Genomic DNA, 15116 nt, shown 5'->3' with positions numbered 1-15116 from the left:
TTCATTCATAGTTCTCCTGCTGCAAGGCATACACTGTAAATGCTCATGTCCATCACGAATCAGTTTAAGAAAGGCTTGCTTTAACCAAACTTACATGATCATGTAGGGAACTGTTCTAGTCTAAAAAGGGCACAATGCAAGTCTCTATATGCATCTCAGCAGCGTTTTCTGTGACCTGTGACTTTATTCTAATATGAAATATTCATATCATAGTCTCTGACAAGCATCAAAGCGTATTCCTCAAAAAAACTGGTTGTAACTTTTAAGTGGAATATCTGGAATATCTGTCTTTTAAAATGGTATATTTAAACCTTTAATATTATCAAATAAAGCAAAGACTGTTCTGTTTTACTGAAACCTCACAGCAGACCCATATAGACAACTTGGAAGACTACCCTGGAAGCCTATTAGCTACAGGAGTTTAGAAACAGGCGGGCTGCAGATGTGCAGATCAAATCAAGAAAGCCTGATCGTAGCCTGTATTCAGTTAGGGCTGATCAAGCTAAAAATCATTCCTGTGCTAAAACGGGCTGCACAAAAAATAAATACCACGCCCTCTTCAACTAAATTTGCCCTGGTAACTGCACCAATGTAAGCTGCAGTGAGGCAGACCTGTGAGGATTTTCCAGGAGTTCAGCGTTTATTTGGAAGTAGGACATTCCCTGGCCATAAAGAACTTGTTCTGTTTTTGCAGATTAAAGGCCTTAATTGTGTAATGCTTTTTGTTTAACACAAATTATAGCTTCTCAACAAAACAATGCAAATTGTTACTTTCCACAGTTATTTTCAAACATATCTGGTGCTTTTTTACAGGTAGGGATTCTGTATTTCTAACAAAGATGTTCATATTCAGCTGCCTGTCCTCACTAAAAACATCTCAATGCAGTACTTCAGAGTGTGTGATGATATTCTAAGACTATGCAAATTATATTAAATTCCAGCAATCTTCTAATCTGCAATGTTCTGCTGCAGGAAGCAGGTGAGACAAGAAGTGTTAGACATATTTATCTGATGTAGACAGTGGTGAATCAATCAGTGTGCTTTCAAACAGATCTGTCTGGTCTGATTAGGATCATCCATGTTAGTAGAAATATGTTTCTTTAGAGATAAGCAGTTCTAAAGCAGGTTTCAGTGTTTGCACTGTAGAAAGTTAACAATCCTCTGCCAGATTGGGGATAGATGGCATGAAATATTTTCCAGTGTTTTCTGTGATAAGGGCAAAAGTGACAGTAAAAAAATATTTGCAACTTCTCTGAAGTCTTTTTAGGCAACTTTATTGTTGCATGTCACTACACACAAAAACAAATACTGCTCTTTAAAAACAACCATTTTGAAATAGGCTTCTTCAGGACACCAGTTACGCAAAGAAGTGCGATTTTATTACTAAACTGCGCGGAGTAAATGATTTTAATCATAATTTAAAATTTATTCATAATTATTAAAGCTATCCTATCAACCAACAGTAGAGAGAATATTAATAGTAATAAACCCAACAATTGTCTTGTTTTCTTTCCCTCTTTCTAAGTTGTAGTCATTTTACGTTACGTTGTAGTCAGCTCCTTTTCCACTGGCTCTAGTTAGGCGGTGCGGCTCCGCACCACTCAGTCTCTCTCTTCTCGGCACGGTACCTACTGACTTTCCATTGATGGCTGGAACTACGGCTTGAAGCCCTGCCTCCAGCTGTTAGTGTAGTCGCTGTGCCGCAATTAATTGTCACTGTGTGACACTGCCACATTAAAGTAATCTGCGTGAAACAATAAAAATAAATAAAGAGAAAATAAAAAAAACATAAATAAACAATATACAAATAATGTTTGTATAATTGTGTATGCAAGAATGTATTATTCAAGAATGTTTATTTCATGCATAAAATGATCCACTGGGATAATTATCTGGACCATAGCCCGGCCAGAACCTATAAAAATAAGGCTCAGGGGTTCTGATGTGAGGGGGGTGTGACAGGAGAAGCAGAGAGGAAAGACACTGCTGTCTGGACTGGTGAAGCTCCAAAGTTTGCCTGAAGAAGTTACAATTTTGGGCTTTATGAGGAAGTTTTGTATCATCCATGGCAATAACAAGGATAAGGATTTTAAAGTGCAAAACCGCAGACTCAGGTTGGATAATGGATATTTATGCTCCACGGATTCAGCAGGGTCTTCCTCCCGGTTGATCCAATTAAGGCAGTCTGATTATAGGCAGCTGCTCTCTGCATGCTCCCTCCTCCTGCAAACTGGGGTTTGCTTAAACTCAATTTTCCAAACAAAACCGCTGTTTCATGGTGGCATTGTTTTGTGTTTTTTGGGGAAATTGATTTGTTGCATCTGTGGGCGGGGGCTGGGGTAGCGTTACACAGGGGGCCCTTGCCTTGCCGTCGCGGTGCGCTGTGTGGTGGGGGCAGGATGCGGCGGGCGTGCTAGGAGCGGGACTGTCTGTGGAACTTGCACTGTGTGGGTGTGGCTCCGTCGGCTCTTCGGGGATGAAGTTCACCCGTGAGGGTGTGCCCCTGTCCTGTGGTGAGGGGATTCATGGCATTTGGGTTCGGGGGCATGTGTTCAATATCTGTGTCCTGGTTGGGGGTGGCCATGTGGGAAAATTCATGTTGGGGTTCATTGGGGGTGGTGGGGTCATGGGGTTAAGATTGGAATTCATTAGAGGGTTAGGACTATTTCATCCTGTGGGGGCTCTGATTGGCGGGCTAGTTGGACCATGTAGACCCCTCTTTTGTATTTGGCCCCCTCTCCGGATGAGGGTCGTTGGGGAATGGGGTTGGAGTCCAGGCCGGGGTCGCTCAGGTTCGGGGACCAGCTGAGGCTTGTCCAGTCCGGGTTCGGGTGCTTTGGCGATCTGCCTGTCTCCACCCCCTGAGCCTGTGGGCTCGTCGCTGTAGCTTTCTGGGGCTTCTGCACTGTGGCTGCTGTGTGGTTCACCTGGGAGTCTCCCCTGCTCTTCTCTGGGAGGGTTGTAGTAGTCCCAGCGGTGGTTCTCCTTGGGGTACTCGGGGGGCCTTTGGATGTCTATGACTCGGATCTCCTCCGTATCTGTCCCAGGTCCAGGGGTGCAGGTCTGTGGCTCCTCAAACTGGCTATTGCATTTTTTTTTATGGAGAGACCTTGTATACACAAGCGCGCTCACACTCAGATCCACAGGTGTTTAGATTCCGGTATTAACAGATACACAAATGTTCTATATTGAGCTGCATTTACCACTAAATAATTCTTGCATTTATAAGTACCGTGCACTTTTTTGGTAAAAAGCTGCTAATATGAATGTTTCTGCAGGTGTACAAGCAAGCAGGCTGTTATCTCGTATTCTCACCATCCTTCTTTCTCTCCTCCATTCTTTTCTCCTTCTCTCCCCTTTTCCTTTTTGCCCCACCTCTCTCTCTTTCATACTTCTTTTCTTTTTCCTTTTCATTTTTGTCTCTGTGTCCGTAACAATTGAAATAATCCCAAAGCAGTTTCTAATAAAGTTTCTTTTATAAATATCAAGCAGAGTTTTAAAGCGTTAGCTGTAATGCTCCACTTGTGAAAGAAAATCTGTTGGCCTTTTTCTTGTCACTCAGACAACAATTCTGAGCGCTACTCCGCAGACATAATTATTAATAAAAAAAGAGAGCCATTGGAAGAGGGACATACCTCTCTTCCTGGGTGATCTGGAGCCTCATGTATGAAAGAGTGTGCAGCTTTCATACTAAAGGTTTGCGGTAGGCAAAAATTCTGAAACGTGCGGAGCACAAAATAATTCAGATGTACAAAACAGTGCGTAGACATGTCATCGCACACGTAGCCTTCATACATCCCAATTTGAGGTGGATTTGACATAGCTGCATGTGGCGCTTGAACCGCCCCGTACCTGCCTCTAAATACATATCCAAAGTAGTAGAAAAAACGTTTAGTTCTACAATGTGTGTATCTAAACCAAATGGCACTGTCTAGCTGCTGCACTAAGCTTATTCATAGCTCAATGCTGATCATCATTATGAAATGAATATGCCTCCTTTTTTCTATTAGGAAGACCGTCACCACACACACTATGTGAAGAACTTTAAAGCTTTACAACCATTTAGGACGTCACATAAAAAAACAGAAAATTACCTAGTGCACAGATGTTTGTTTCCAACACAACAACTATTATTAGAATAATTCAAATTATTTTGATATTATAAAGGAATCATGAGTTAAGCACGGTTCCTCCTGGTTTCCCTCTGTAACTCTGAGGCCAGCTCTCTGCAGAGCTCCATAATAATGCCCCAGCAGAACAGTACAATCTCTAAATTAAACGCTCCCTCCAACTTCTTCCATTGGCGATGTCCTCCAGCTGTGCCAAAGCTGCCATTGTTCCACAATTACGCCCAACTATTAGTGGCTATTTATAGACATGTGATTGTCTCCAGTTTGTCCACCTTAGGAATCATCAAACCTGACTTGTTTGGAATTAATCTGCTGATCCAACACAGTTTTCTGTTTCAGTGAGAATGAAAGTGCCCCTTAGATGATTCACATGCATTTTATGATCCTCAGCACACAGACCTCCTCAGCATTCATCCGAATGAGGTTGTTTCCATCATTTTCTGAGGTGTGTTACGCTATTGTAGGAGGCTAAATCTCATTCTGTTTGAACGCTTGGATTTAAATCATAAAAGCTCACTCATCCCGAAAGATCTTCTCCAGATCTTTTAGGTTTCAGGGCTGTTGAACGGCAATATTAAAGGACCTTGTAATGCATCTTATGGAGCCACTCCTTAGTGGGCCTGGCTGTGTGATTCGGGTCATTGTGATGCTGTAAGACCCAGCCACGACCCATCTTCAAAGCTCTTACTGAGGGAGCCATCCTCCCCTCAATACGGTGCAGTCAGTTTGTCCCTTTTGCAGAAATGCACCTCGAATGATGCTTCCACCTCCGTGCTTCACCTTAGGGATGGTGTTCTTGGGGTTTTACTGATCCTTCTTCTTCCTCTAAACACGCTGAGTGTAGTGTATACCAAAAGGTTCTGTTTTGGTCTTATCTGACCACATGGCCTTCTCCCATGCCTCATCTGGATGATCCAGATGGCCATAGGCATACTTAAGAGGGGCCTGGACATGTGCTGGCTCGAGCAGGGGAACCTCGCACACACTGCAGGATTTTAATTCATGATGGTGTAGTATGTTACCAATGGCAACCTTTGAGACTGTGGTCTCAGCTCTCTTCAGGCCACTGGCCAGTTTCTCTTGTGTTGTTCTGAGCTGATCCCTCACCTTTCTCATGATCATATAACGTACTACAACGTGAGATCTCGCATGGAGCCCCAGTTTGAGGGAGACTGACAGTCATCTTGAGTTTCTTCAGTTCTCTAATAATTGTTCCAACTGTTGTTGCCTTCTCACCAAGCTGCTTGACTATTGTCCTGTGGCCCAGCATAGCCTTGTGCAGGACCTTCTTGCTGTTGAAAAAATGCATAGCTGGGAGTTGTAAAAATGAGGTAAGATCCTTCCACATATCGATGCAAAAATTAATTAAACCCTCTTTAAATTAAATCAATGAAATATAAATCAGTAAATATTCATATTTTGAAGCTGTGAAGTCTGGGAGGCCCATCCGGAGTGATGCTATGAAATCTTTTTTCTTTTGCTAAAGTGTATCACTACAATTGAGACAAAAAAAATTACATATGATGAATTGAGAGATTAATCTTTAGAATATCAAATGAATAATAATGATTATACTACATGGACAAGATGTCACAAAAAAGAGAGTGAAGTATGATTTCTTTGAAAATCATGTTAAACATACATATATCAATCAATGTGGAAGGAATAATGATTTTTACATTTTTACATGATAGATGAATAGAAATGCAATAAGGATGGATTTTTTATAATAATAAGTGCTACTGGATTTTGTCAATCAACTATATGTGTGAGAAAAGTAGGGATAATCACTTGTGATGTATGAACAAGAGAGGATGAAGTTGAAGTAATGGTTTTAAACTATAAGTGGAGAAAATGCTGTAACTTAAAGTATGAGCAGCAATATAAGTCTTAAAGCCACTATTTAAGAGGAAGCGTAATGTTGAGTGAGACAGATATAGAGCAGATGTTGAGGAATTGGGGAAGTGACAGCCATAGTTTACAGTACAAGGCTGATGACTGAGGCGAGGGCGCAGGTCAGAGGAGAGGTCAGCAGACGGCTCAGGACTGAGGTGATGATGGCGTGTCTGATATGCACACGACTCGGGGAATTCCAAAGAAAAGATCACCTTATGTGACGGGTGACCAATGGGACAGCCATGGCAACAACTACTGGCCAATAATTACAAAGAGTTTGCCGAAAATGTGCTATACAATGGGCAAGAGTAGCAGATATAAGATGGTTGTGAAATGCGCACATTTATTGTAATGTAGTGCTGTAAATTATCTTTACAAAGAAAAATAGTGCTGTGAGTTCCATAGCAGTGACATATATATATATATATATGTATACATACATACATACAGGGGTGGACAATGAAACTGAAACACCTGGTTTTAGACCAAAATAATTTATTAGTATGGTGTAGGGCCTCCTTTTGCGGCCAATACAGCATCAATTCGTCTTGGGAATGACATATAGAAGTCCTGCACAGTGGTCAGAGGGATTTTAAGCCATTCTTCTTGCAGGATAGTGGCCAGGTCACTACGTGATACTGGTGGAGGAAAACGTTTCCTGACTCGTTCAAAAGAGGACAAATTGTTGGTGCACATCTTGCTGGCGCATCTGTGACCAAGACAGCAAGTCTTTCTGATGTATCAAGAGCCACGGTATCCAGGGTAATGTCAGCATACCACCAAGAAGGACGAACCACATCCAACAGGATTAACTGCGGACGCAAGAGGAAGCTGTCTGAAAGGGATGTTCAGGTGCTAACCCAGATTGTATCCAAAAAACATAAAACCACGGCTGCCCAAATCACGGCAGAATTAAATGTGCACCTCAACTCTCCTGTTTCCACCAGAACTGTCCGTCGGGAGCTCCACAGGGTCAATATACACGGCCGGGCTGCTATAGCCAAACCTTTGGTCACTCATGCCAATGCCAAACGTCGGTTTCAATGGTGCAAGGAGCGCAAATCTTGGGCTGTGGACAATGTGAAACATGTATAGTTCTCTGATGAGTCCACCTTTACTGTTTTCTCCACATCCGGGAGAGTTACGGTGTGGAGAAGCCCCAAAGAAGCGTACCACCCAGACTGTTGCATGCCCAGATTGAAGCATGGGGGTGGATCAGTGATGGTTTGGGCTGCCATATCATGGCATTCCCTTGGCCCAATACTTGTGCTAGATGGGCGCATCACTGCCAAGGACTACCGAACCATTCTTGAGGACCATGTGCATCCAATGGTTCAAACATTGTATCCTGAAGGCGGTGCCGTGTATCAGGATGACAATGCACCAATACACACAGCAAGACTGGTGAAAGATTGGTTTGATGAACATGAAAGTGAAGTTGAACATCTCCCATGGCCTGCACAGTCACCAGATCTAAATATTATTGAGCCACTTTGGGGTGTTTTGGAGGAGCGAGTCAGGAAACGTTTTCCTCCACCAGTATCACGTAGTGACCTGGCCACTATCCTGCAAGAAGAATGGCTTAAAATCCCTCTGACCACTGTGCAGGACTTGTATATGTCATTCTCAAGACGAATTGACGCTGTATTGGCTGCAAAAGGAGGCCCTACACCATACTAATAAATTATTTTGGTCTAAAACCAGGTGTTTCAGTTTCATTGTCCAACCCCTGTATATGTGTGTGTGTGTGTGTGTTTTCATAAAATTATAATGGCCAGCACCTTATACCAGGCAATGACCAGAGAAGTAAAACATTTGTTTTTATGTCCAAAAAAGGAACTTTTATCCAAAGACAAGATTTAAACACCTGAAATGCTGAAATGTCACTTTTCCTTCTTTCTTAACAAATCAATCACTATGACCACAGACTTAAGCAGCTTGGTTTTCCTTGTTTGTGCTAAAGATCCATTGGTATGACTATATTGTGGACATTTACCAGCATATTCTGGGTCCACATGAGGAGGGTAGAAGCGAAAGTTGATGAAGAAAGGGATTGGCATTCCATACTTGAACCACTCCACCACATAGGGCTTTCCGTTCAGTGGGTGAGGCACGTCGCATCCCAAGATGACGCTCTCTCCTGCACGCACCGTCACAAACTGGGGCTCCACTCGCACTCCGTGGGCACCTAGGACACAGAGTATGTACAAGTCAGCCTAAAATGACCAAGATGGGTAATTAATCTATTAGTAGTCTTGTTCCCCATCTATCTGAGCTGCTACACCTGTCCCTTCTCATAGATCCCCTAACAAGCAGCTCTAAAACGTGCTTAAAACAAATAAACTCTTCATCAATCTACGCCTTAAAGAATATTGCTATTCTGTACATAGTTCATGGTAGGGCTGCACGTAAACAAAAATGCAATAATATTTTTTTTTATATTGGGACAATGATATTGATTGTGATTAACCTCCCAACTCTTCTCTTTCCTCTCTCTTGGAGCTTCAGCATTTTGGTCACTAAGATTTACATCAAATGTTTCCATTAAGAGTAAATGTCCATCGGACTGACACAATATCTAATTGGCAAGCAGAGTGAATGAATGGTACCTAAAATACTCTTGCCTACCAAATACTACAAACAAGTAATTTATTGTGACTGAGATTTTGCAGACATTGAAATCAGATGACATCTATGATTTGACAGAAGGTGCAGCTGTAGTTCAGGCTAAAAAGAAATGAACAATGTTCCACCCATGAAGAGGGTGTATATTACTTGTTGCAAGTAATAAAGCCATCACAAAAAATGGTTGAAAGCGGAATCCCCAACCACTGAGGATTGGATGAACAAAATATCATGTGTCATTGAAAAGTTGTCTTTCTTGTTCAGGATGCAAATCTGGACTAAATGGATTGTGTACATAAAATCGAGTAGAGTTTGATGTGGAGGGGCATATACTTTGCTTTTTCTATCAGAACCACAGAAAGATATACATTTTAAACTTTAAAAACTGCAGTATTGTCTGTAGTGCATGAATGAATAAGTCAACACTCGTGAAGGAGATTTTCAAATGTTAACTAACAATCATGGAAAACATGTTTGGACTGGACTGTCACTAGCTGCATCATCTTAACAATTCAGGATTAGTAGAACAGAGAAACAATTTATTGGCATTTCTCAACCAAAAGAACTCTTGCTCTTGAACCGGTTTCGTTTGGGAGCATTCAAACTTTGCAGTTTTGTTGAGAGCCGACGCATGTTGCCACCAGTTATGGGAACCAAGCGTGAGCCATAAACAGTATGCGCTTTCCTTCTGTGTTGTGTAACGCAGAAGGAAAGCATAGTAGCAAGATGGCGGCGCTTGATGACCTGCCAGTGTTTCTTCTGTGTTTCCAGATGATCCTTTTAATGCATCCAAACACCACAGTTAATACGGAAGTATAATATATTTGACCCATCATTGGGTGACGTCAGGGTTCATGCAGAAAACCAATTATTATGCTGTGCCCGAGTTGAATTACAGTTCATGTCCTGGAACGTCTTTTTTCGGTAGAAACAAGCAACACCAGTTTGAAATCACATTCAGGAACCGGAACCAACTCCGAACCACGTTGTTGGAAAAGGGGTATACAGGTTCTTCTCAAAATATTAGCATATTGTGATAAAGTTCATTATTTTCCATAATGTCATGATGAAAATTTAACATTCATATATTTTAGATTCATTGCACACTAACTGAAATATTTCAGGTCTTTTATTGTCTTAATATGGATGATTTTGGCATACAGCTCATGAAAACCCAAAATTCCTATCTCACAAAATTAGCATATTTCATCCGACCAATAAAAGAAAAGTGGTTTTAATACAAAAAAACGTCAACCTTCAAATAATCATGTACAGTTATGCACTCAATACTTGGTCGGGAATCCTTTTGCAGAAATGACTGCTTCAATGCGGCGTGGCATGGAGGCAATCAGCCTGTGGCACTGCTGAGGTCTTATGGAGGCCCAGGATGCTTCGATAGCGGCCTTTAGCTCATCCAGAGTGTTGGGTCTTGAGTCTCTCAACATTCTCTTCACAATATCCCACAGATTCTCTATGGGGTTCAGGTCAGGAGAGTTGGCAGGCCAATTGAGCACAGTGATACCATGGTCAGTAAACCATTTACCAGTGGTTTTGGCACTGTGAGCAGGTGCCAGGTCGTGCTGAAAAATGAAATCTTCATCTCCATAAAGCTTTTCAGCAGATGGAAGCATGAAGTGCTCCAAAATCTCCTGATAGCTAGCTGCATTGACCCTGCCCTTGATAAAACACAGTGGACCAACACCAGCAGCTGACACGGCACCCCAGACCATCACTGACTGTGGGTACTTGACACTGGACTTCTGGCATTTTGGCATTTCCTTCTCCACAGTCTTCCTCCAGACTCTGGCACCTTGATTTCCGAATGACATGCAGAATTTGCTTTCATCCGAAAAAAGTCCCCCAAGGTCTGGAATCGGCCCTTCTTCACAATCTTCCTCAGGGTCCGGTCACCTCTTCTTGTTGTGCAGCGTTTTCTGCCACACTTTTTCCTTCCCACAGACTTCCCACTGAGGTGCCTTGATACAGCACTATTCATGACACAACAGCCTATTCGTTCAGAAATTTCTTTCTGTGTCTTACCCTCTTGCTTGAGGGTGTCAATAGTGGCCTTCTGGACAGCAGTCAGGTCGGCAGTCTTACCCATGATTGGGGTTTTGAGTGATGAACCAGGCTGGGAGTTTTAAAGGCCTCAGGAATCTTTTGCAGGTGTTTAGAGTTAACTCGTTGATTCAGATGATTAGGTTCATAGCTCGTTTAGAGACCCTTTAATGATATGCTAATTTTGTGAGATAGGAATTTTGGGTTTTCATGAGCTGTATGCCAAAATCATCCGTATTAAGACAATAAAAGACCTGAAATATTTCAGTTAGTGTGCAATGAATCTAAAATATATGAATGTTAAATTTTCATCATGACATTATGGAAAATAATGAACTTTATCACAATATGCTAATATTTTGAGAAGGACCTGTATTATGAGACCAGATGCTACCTAAAAACCTAAAAAAGTCATTCAGCTTAGATATAGTCTACACATACTGTCTCTATCTTGCAAGTAACTGAGACCGTTTGCTATGAAGCAGCTCCAATCTATTAAACTACTTTAATAAATAAATAAATAAATATCTATTCAAACTGTGACCGCAGATTCTCCAGTGTGTTCAGCGCCTGAGATTTGAAAGACATCCTGGAGCAGTGTTGGACAAGCACAAACAGCCTCACCGTAAGCTTTCCCTAATAAAAAAAAACTGAAAATGTATGCTATAAATTAATTGTTGATTGTATAATTTGTCCTTCCTGTGAATAACCAAGCAACCACTGAAACGCTAGAGTAGGATAATAATAAAAAAAAACAACCTTGGTGTCTAACACAAAGATTATTCTCACATTACATGAGAGAGAGCAGAAGACGGTGGAAGATTAGGGCTTTAATATGATTCCGTTTTACCAAGCTTGCTTGTAGATAACTAAGTGATTTTCACATCTGTAATTTCCCCCTCACCCCTACTACCCACTATCACTCCCACTGTCTTCTAACCCCCTTTCCCCTCGCTCACACACTAATGCCAACATATGAACACACACTCGCACTTCATCAGGCTGTGCTACATGTTGATTGGCTGCTGGTGACATCATAAAACACTGCACAAAAACAGGCCCCTTGGAAGGTATGACTTCACTGTTTGGACATGGTGAGTTGACGAGGAAGCCCAGGAGAGCAGAGGACTAAAAGATGAGAGGTAGAGCCCCCACCCCACCCAACTGCCACCACAGCACAGCAAACATCATTTACAATCAAAGACTCAGGGGAGGATACAGTGAAACCACTGAGGCGCATTCAATCACAACACAGCACCCAGTATGTGTCTGTATTTGCTAGAGACTGATGCCAGGAGGACTGTTCACCTATGCAAGGTAGACCAAGCTTCACTGAGTCTTGTAAAATAAACTGAGCTCTGTTATTGGCTCAGTGAAGGGAGACATTACAATTGATTATAATGGTTATGCTGAGGTGAAAATGTTAGTTGTGGAAACTCTGGAAGCTCCACAGACCAGTGTTACATTTTAAGATGGTGCTGTTTTTACCATTCCTGATCGGTAATTGGCAAATAATTAAAAATATATTAGATTATAACAAGGATATAACACATGCCCTGAAGCTGTCAGATTTACTTAATTTTTATACAAATACATAACTAACGTTTCTGCTATGAATTTCAGCATAACTGAAAAATTTCACAATTTTATTTTTAGGGCTCTTATATGCATTGTAACGTTGCCATTGCTCCTGATTTATATAATTCATTACCGCCCAGAGCAGGAATGCTAGAAGAAAATATTCTGTTCTTATATGTTCTCAAAGTTCTTCAAGACCAAATTAAAATCTGAATCAGTAGGTCAAAGCTTAAAAGAAATGGAGATCAGAAATTGGCAACAAAATTCTGATCGGTGCATCTCTACAGATCATCTATAACATTATGACCACTGATGCATGAAAGGAAATGCATTCAATTAGGAATAAAATGGTTACTGGTTTTGACTGTAACCATTGTTTACTATGCCTGGTAGGCTTCAAGCTTTCCACCAGACAGTGTCTAAGATCCATACAGAAGGTAACAAGTTAATATATTTTCTAACTCAAAGAAGCTGCAGGTCTTCTATTGAGTTGCATTTTGGAGTTTCAAACTTTGCACTGAAGGCTTACAACTAATGCAAAGTTAACTTTTAGCTGGATGTACACCATGTTGTCTTCAGAATGGTCTGTTTGTCTGAGTAACGTGGTATGAGCTTGTCAGATCTCTTGGTCTTTGCAATATGGCCAAGGGTCTGCTTGTACCATGGTCTTGAGGTCCACTGTACTTGTAATCTGTGATTTATTTGTTCATTTAATAAATAGAGTTTACTGGACTCTTTGTTTTCCTATAGTCAGTTCCTCAAACATTTATCTTCTGGTAGTCCTATGTTGCCCCATTGAAATGAACATAACTATCTTCAAAGGTGTTCAATGTACACATATTAAATTAGCTTTTTATTTTTTCCCAGTTTAAATACCCATGGAAAGAGGAAAATGAAAAAAAAAACCTTTGTGTTTGTAGACCTTGTTTATTATTCCATATCCTAAAACAGGACAATTTTTTAACTCTGTAAATAAACAGATTTTATTGTATAAAGCATATTAAACATACACCTAATTATTATTTTAGTCAAAAATATAATAAAAAATAAATAAATGTAGAAAATTGTTTTGTTTCCACCTTCATCAGATTTTTGTCATTACATTGTTTTACAAAATAAACATCATATTGTACTGAACACACCATAAACAACATAACGCCATATAGAAGATCAACTAAAACATGTAAGCTTTATCATTTATCAACACATCTGAACTTCAAGGGCTGAAGAGATACATTGCTCAACAAATCTTGCTGATGAGGTTTGCAAAAGTGCAAAGCTAAGTGCTAACTGTTTTGATACAACCTTTTAACAATTGGGTCCATAACGTATTCCAGTGCTGCAGACAAAATTATGTTGTCCTGCTTTATTAACTTAGTACTTTGCTATTGTGTGTGGATATGTGACAGACAGAAATTTGTCACATTGTGCAGATGACATTGTCAAAGTGATGGCCTTAAGCAGCACATTTGATCATGCTATCTGTAATTTGTGTTTAGACTTAAAGCATTGAATTTTCTCAGGCCTAGTTGCTGTCTTGGCCTGGCTCCTAGTTTGTCCCTAGAACTGTTTAAGAGTGACAGCTCAGTCCACTCTGCAAAGTGCAAATAAGGGTGAAATATAAATGACACGTTCACTCTCCTCAACAGCAATTATAAGCACAGCAAGGTCAGTACATTACCATACCATTTATTATTCTTTCACCTGCTCTCAGTCACTCAGTATTTGATTTAAATGTTAAGCCTGTGTTATGGGACTAACAAAATGAGACCTTTGTAGCATTAATGGAGCCATTAATAATATTAAGATCGAGCCAGAAAAGACAGTGGAAGAACAAGTTGGCTTCTAAAGGATATGCAGTGAATGAATTACAGTCTTCTGAACCACATTTAAAATATTACAGTTTCAATTATCAGTGTCAAATGTCCAAAACTGTGCAACTGTGCATTAGATTTGAAGACAAACAATGTTGAGTAGTTTGTTTCAAGGAAAGCCATACAACAAGATAATAATATTTAATACCAAAAAGCAAAGTATACAATGTGGATTACATTGAAGGGGCTGCACAGTGGGGTACCTGGTACCTCTGTTGCTGGGTTTGAATGTGTAGAGACGATAACTTCTCGGAACAAACACTTCTGGGACAAACAGTGCAATGTTGAAGCTCACTTTTTCTCAAGGTCTTTCTGTTTTGATTGAAACAGCTTTGGTTTCTACTGAAACACCTTATGTACTGAAATAATTTGAACACATTTCAGTAGTGTCTTTAAGAGCATGTAGTGTTTCAGTAGTGTGTCTATGAGAGCAAATTCAGAATAATGTCCCTAACAGCCCCTCATAGATGAGGACACAGTATACAACATAAAGGTCCAAGAGAGACCACACTGACTGAGTGAATGAGTGAGTAGGTGTTCACCAACTGAGTTCGGATCACCCTTCCCCTTCTAAATTGATGTTGATTCAGTTTCACAAAACACAAACCAACTAATAAATCAGACGTCAGGAGTGGTGGGTCAGAATTTGATGTCTTACAAAATGAAAGCATGGATCCATGTACCACTAGTTCAGGGTGCTGGTGGTGATATAATGGTGTGGGAGAAATGTTATTGGTACATGTTGGGCCCCTTAGTCCCAACTGAGATTCATTGAGGGGTGGACTACTGCATAACTGAGTATTGCAGGCCACCCTTTAATGACCACAGTGTGCCCATCTTCTGATGGCTATGTCCAACAGGACAATGCACCACGTTACAAAGCCCAAATCATCTCAAACTGCTTTCTTGAACATGACAATAAATTCACTGTAGTCCAATGGCATCCACAGTCACC

At 40.8% G+C, this 15116-nt stretch overlaps 1 protein-coding gene across 4 annotated transcripts in view; it reads right to left on the bottom strand.

Moving 5' to 3' along the window:
• The window catches only part of LOC124876431 (protein turtle homolog B-like), a 211011-nt gene that overhangs the window by 157821 nt on the left and 38074 nt on the right, over window positions 1–15116 (bottom strand). For 3 of the 4 annotated variants that reach the window (XM_047379184.1, XM_047379185.1, XM_047379186.1), the window contains exon 2: window positions 8023–8214. In XM_047379184.1, coding sequence (XP_047235140.1) covers window positions 8023–8214 — 192 coding nt within the window. The remainder of the gene's footprint in view (window positions 1–8022; window positions 8215–15116) is intronic. The other variant, XM_047379187.1, reaches the window with a different exon arrangement.

The sequence above is a fragment of the Girardinichthys multiradiatus genome, chromosome 11, assembly GCF_021462225.1.
Source record: "Girardinichthys multiradiatus isolate DD_20200921_A chromosome 11, DD_fGirMul_XY1, whole genome shotgun sequence".
Taxonomy (NCBI): Eukaryota; Metazoa; Chordata; class Actinopteri; order Cyprinodontiformes; family Goodeidae; genus Girardinichthys; species Girardinichthys multiradiatus.
The sequence above is the reverse complement of the archived record's forward strand: the minus strand, read 5'-3'. Positions and strand labels throughout refer to the sequence as shown.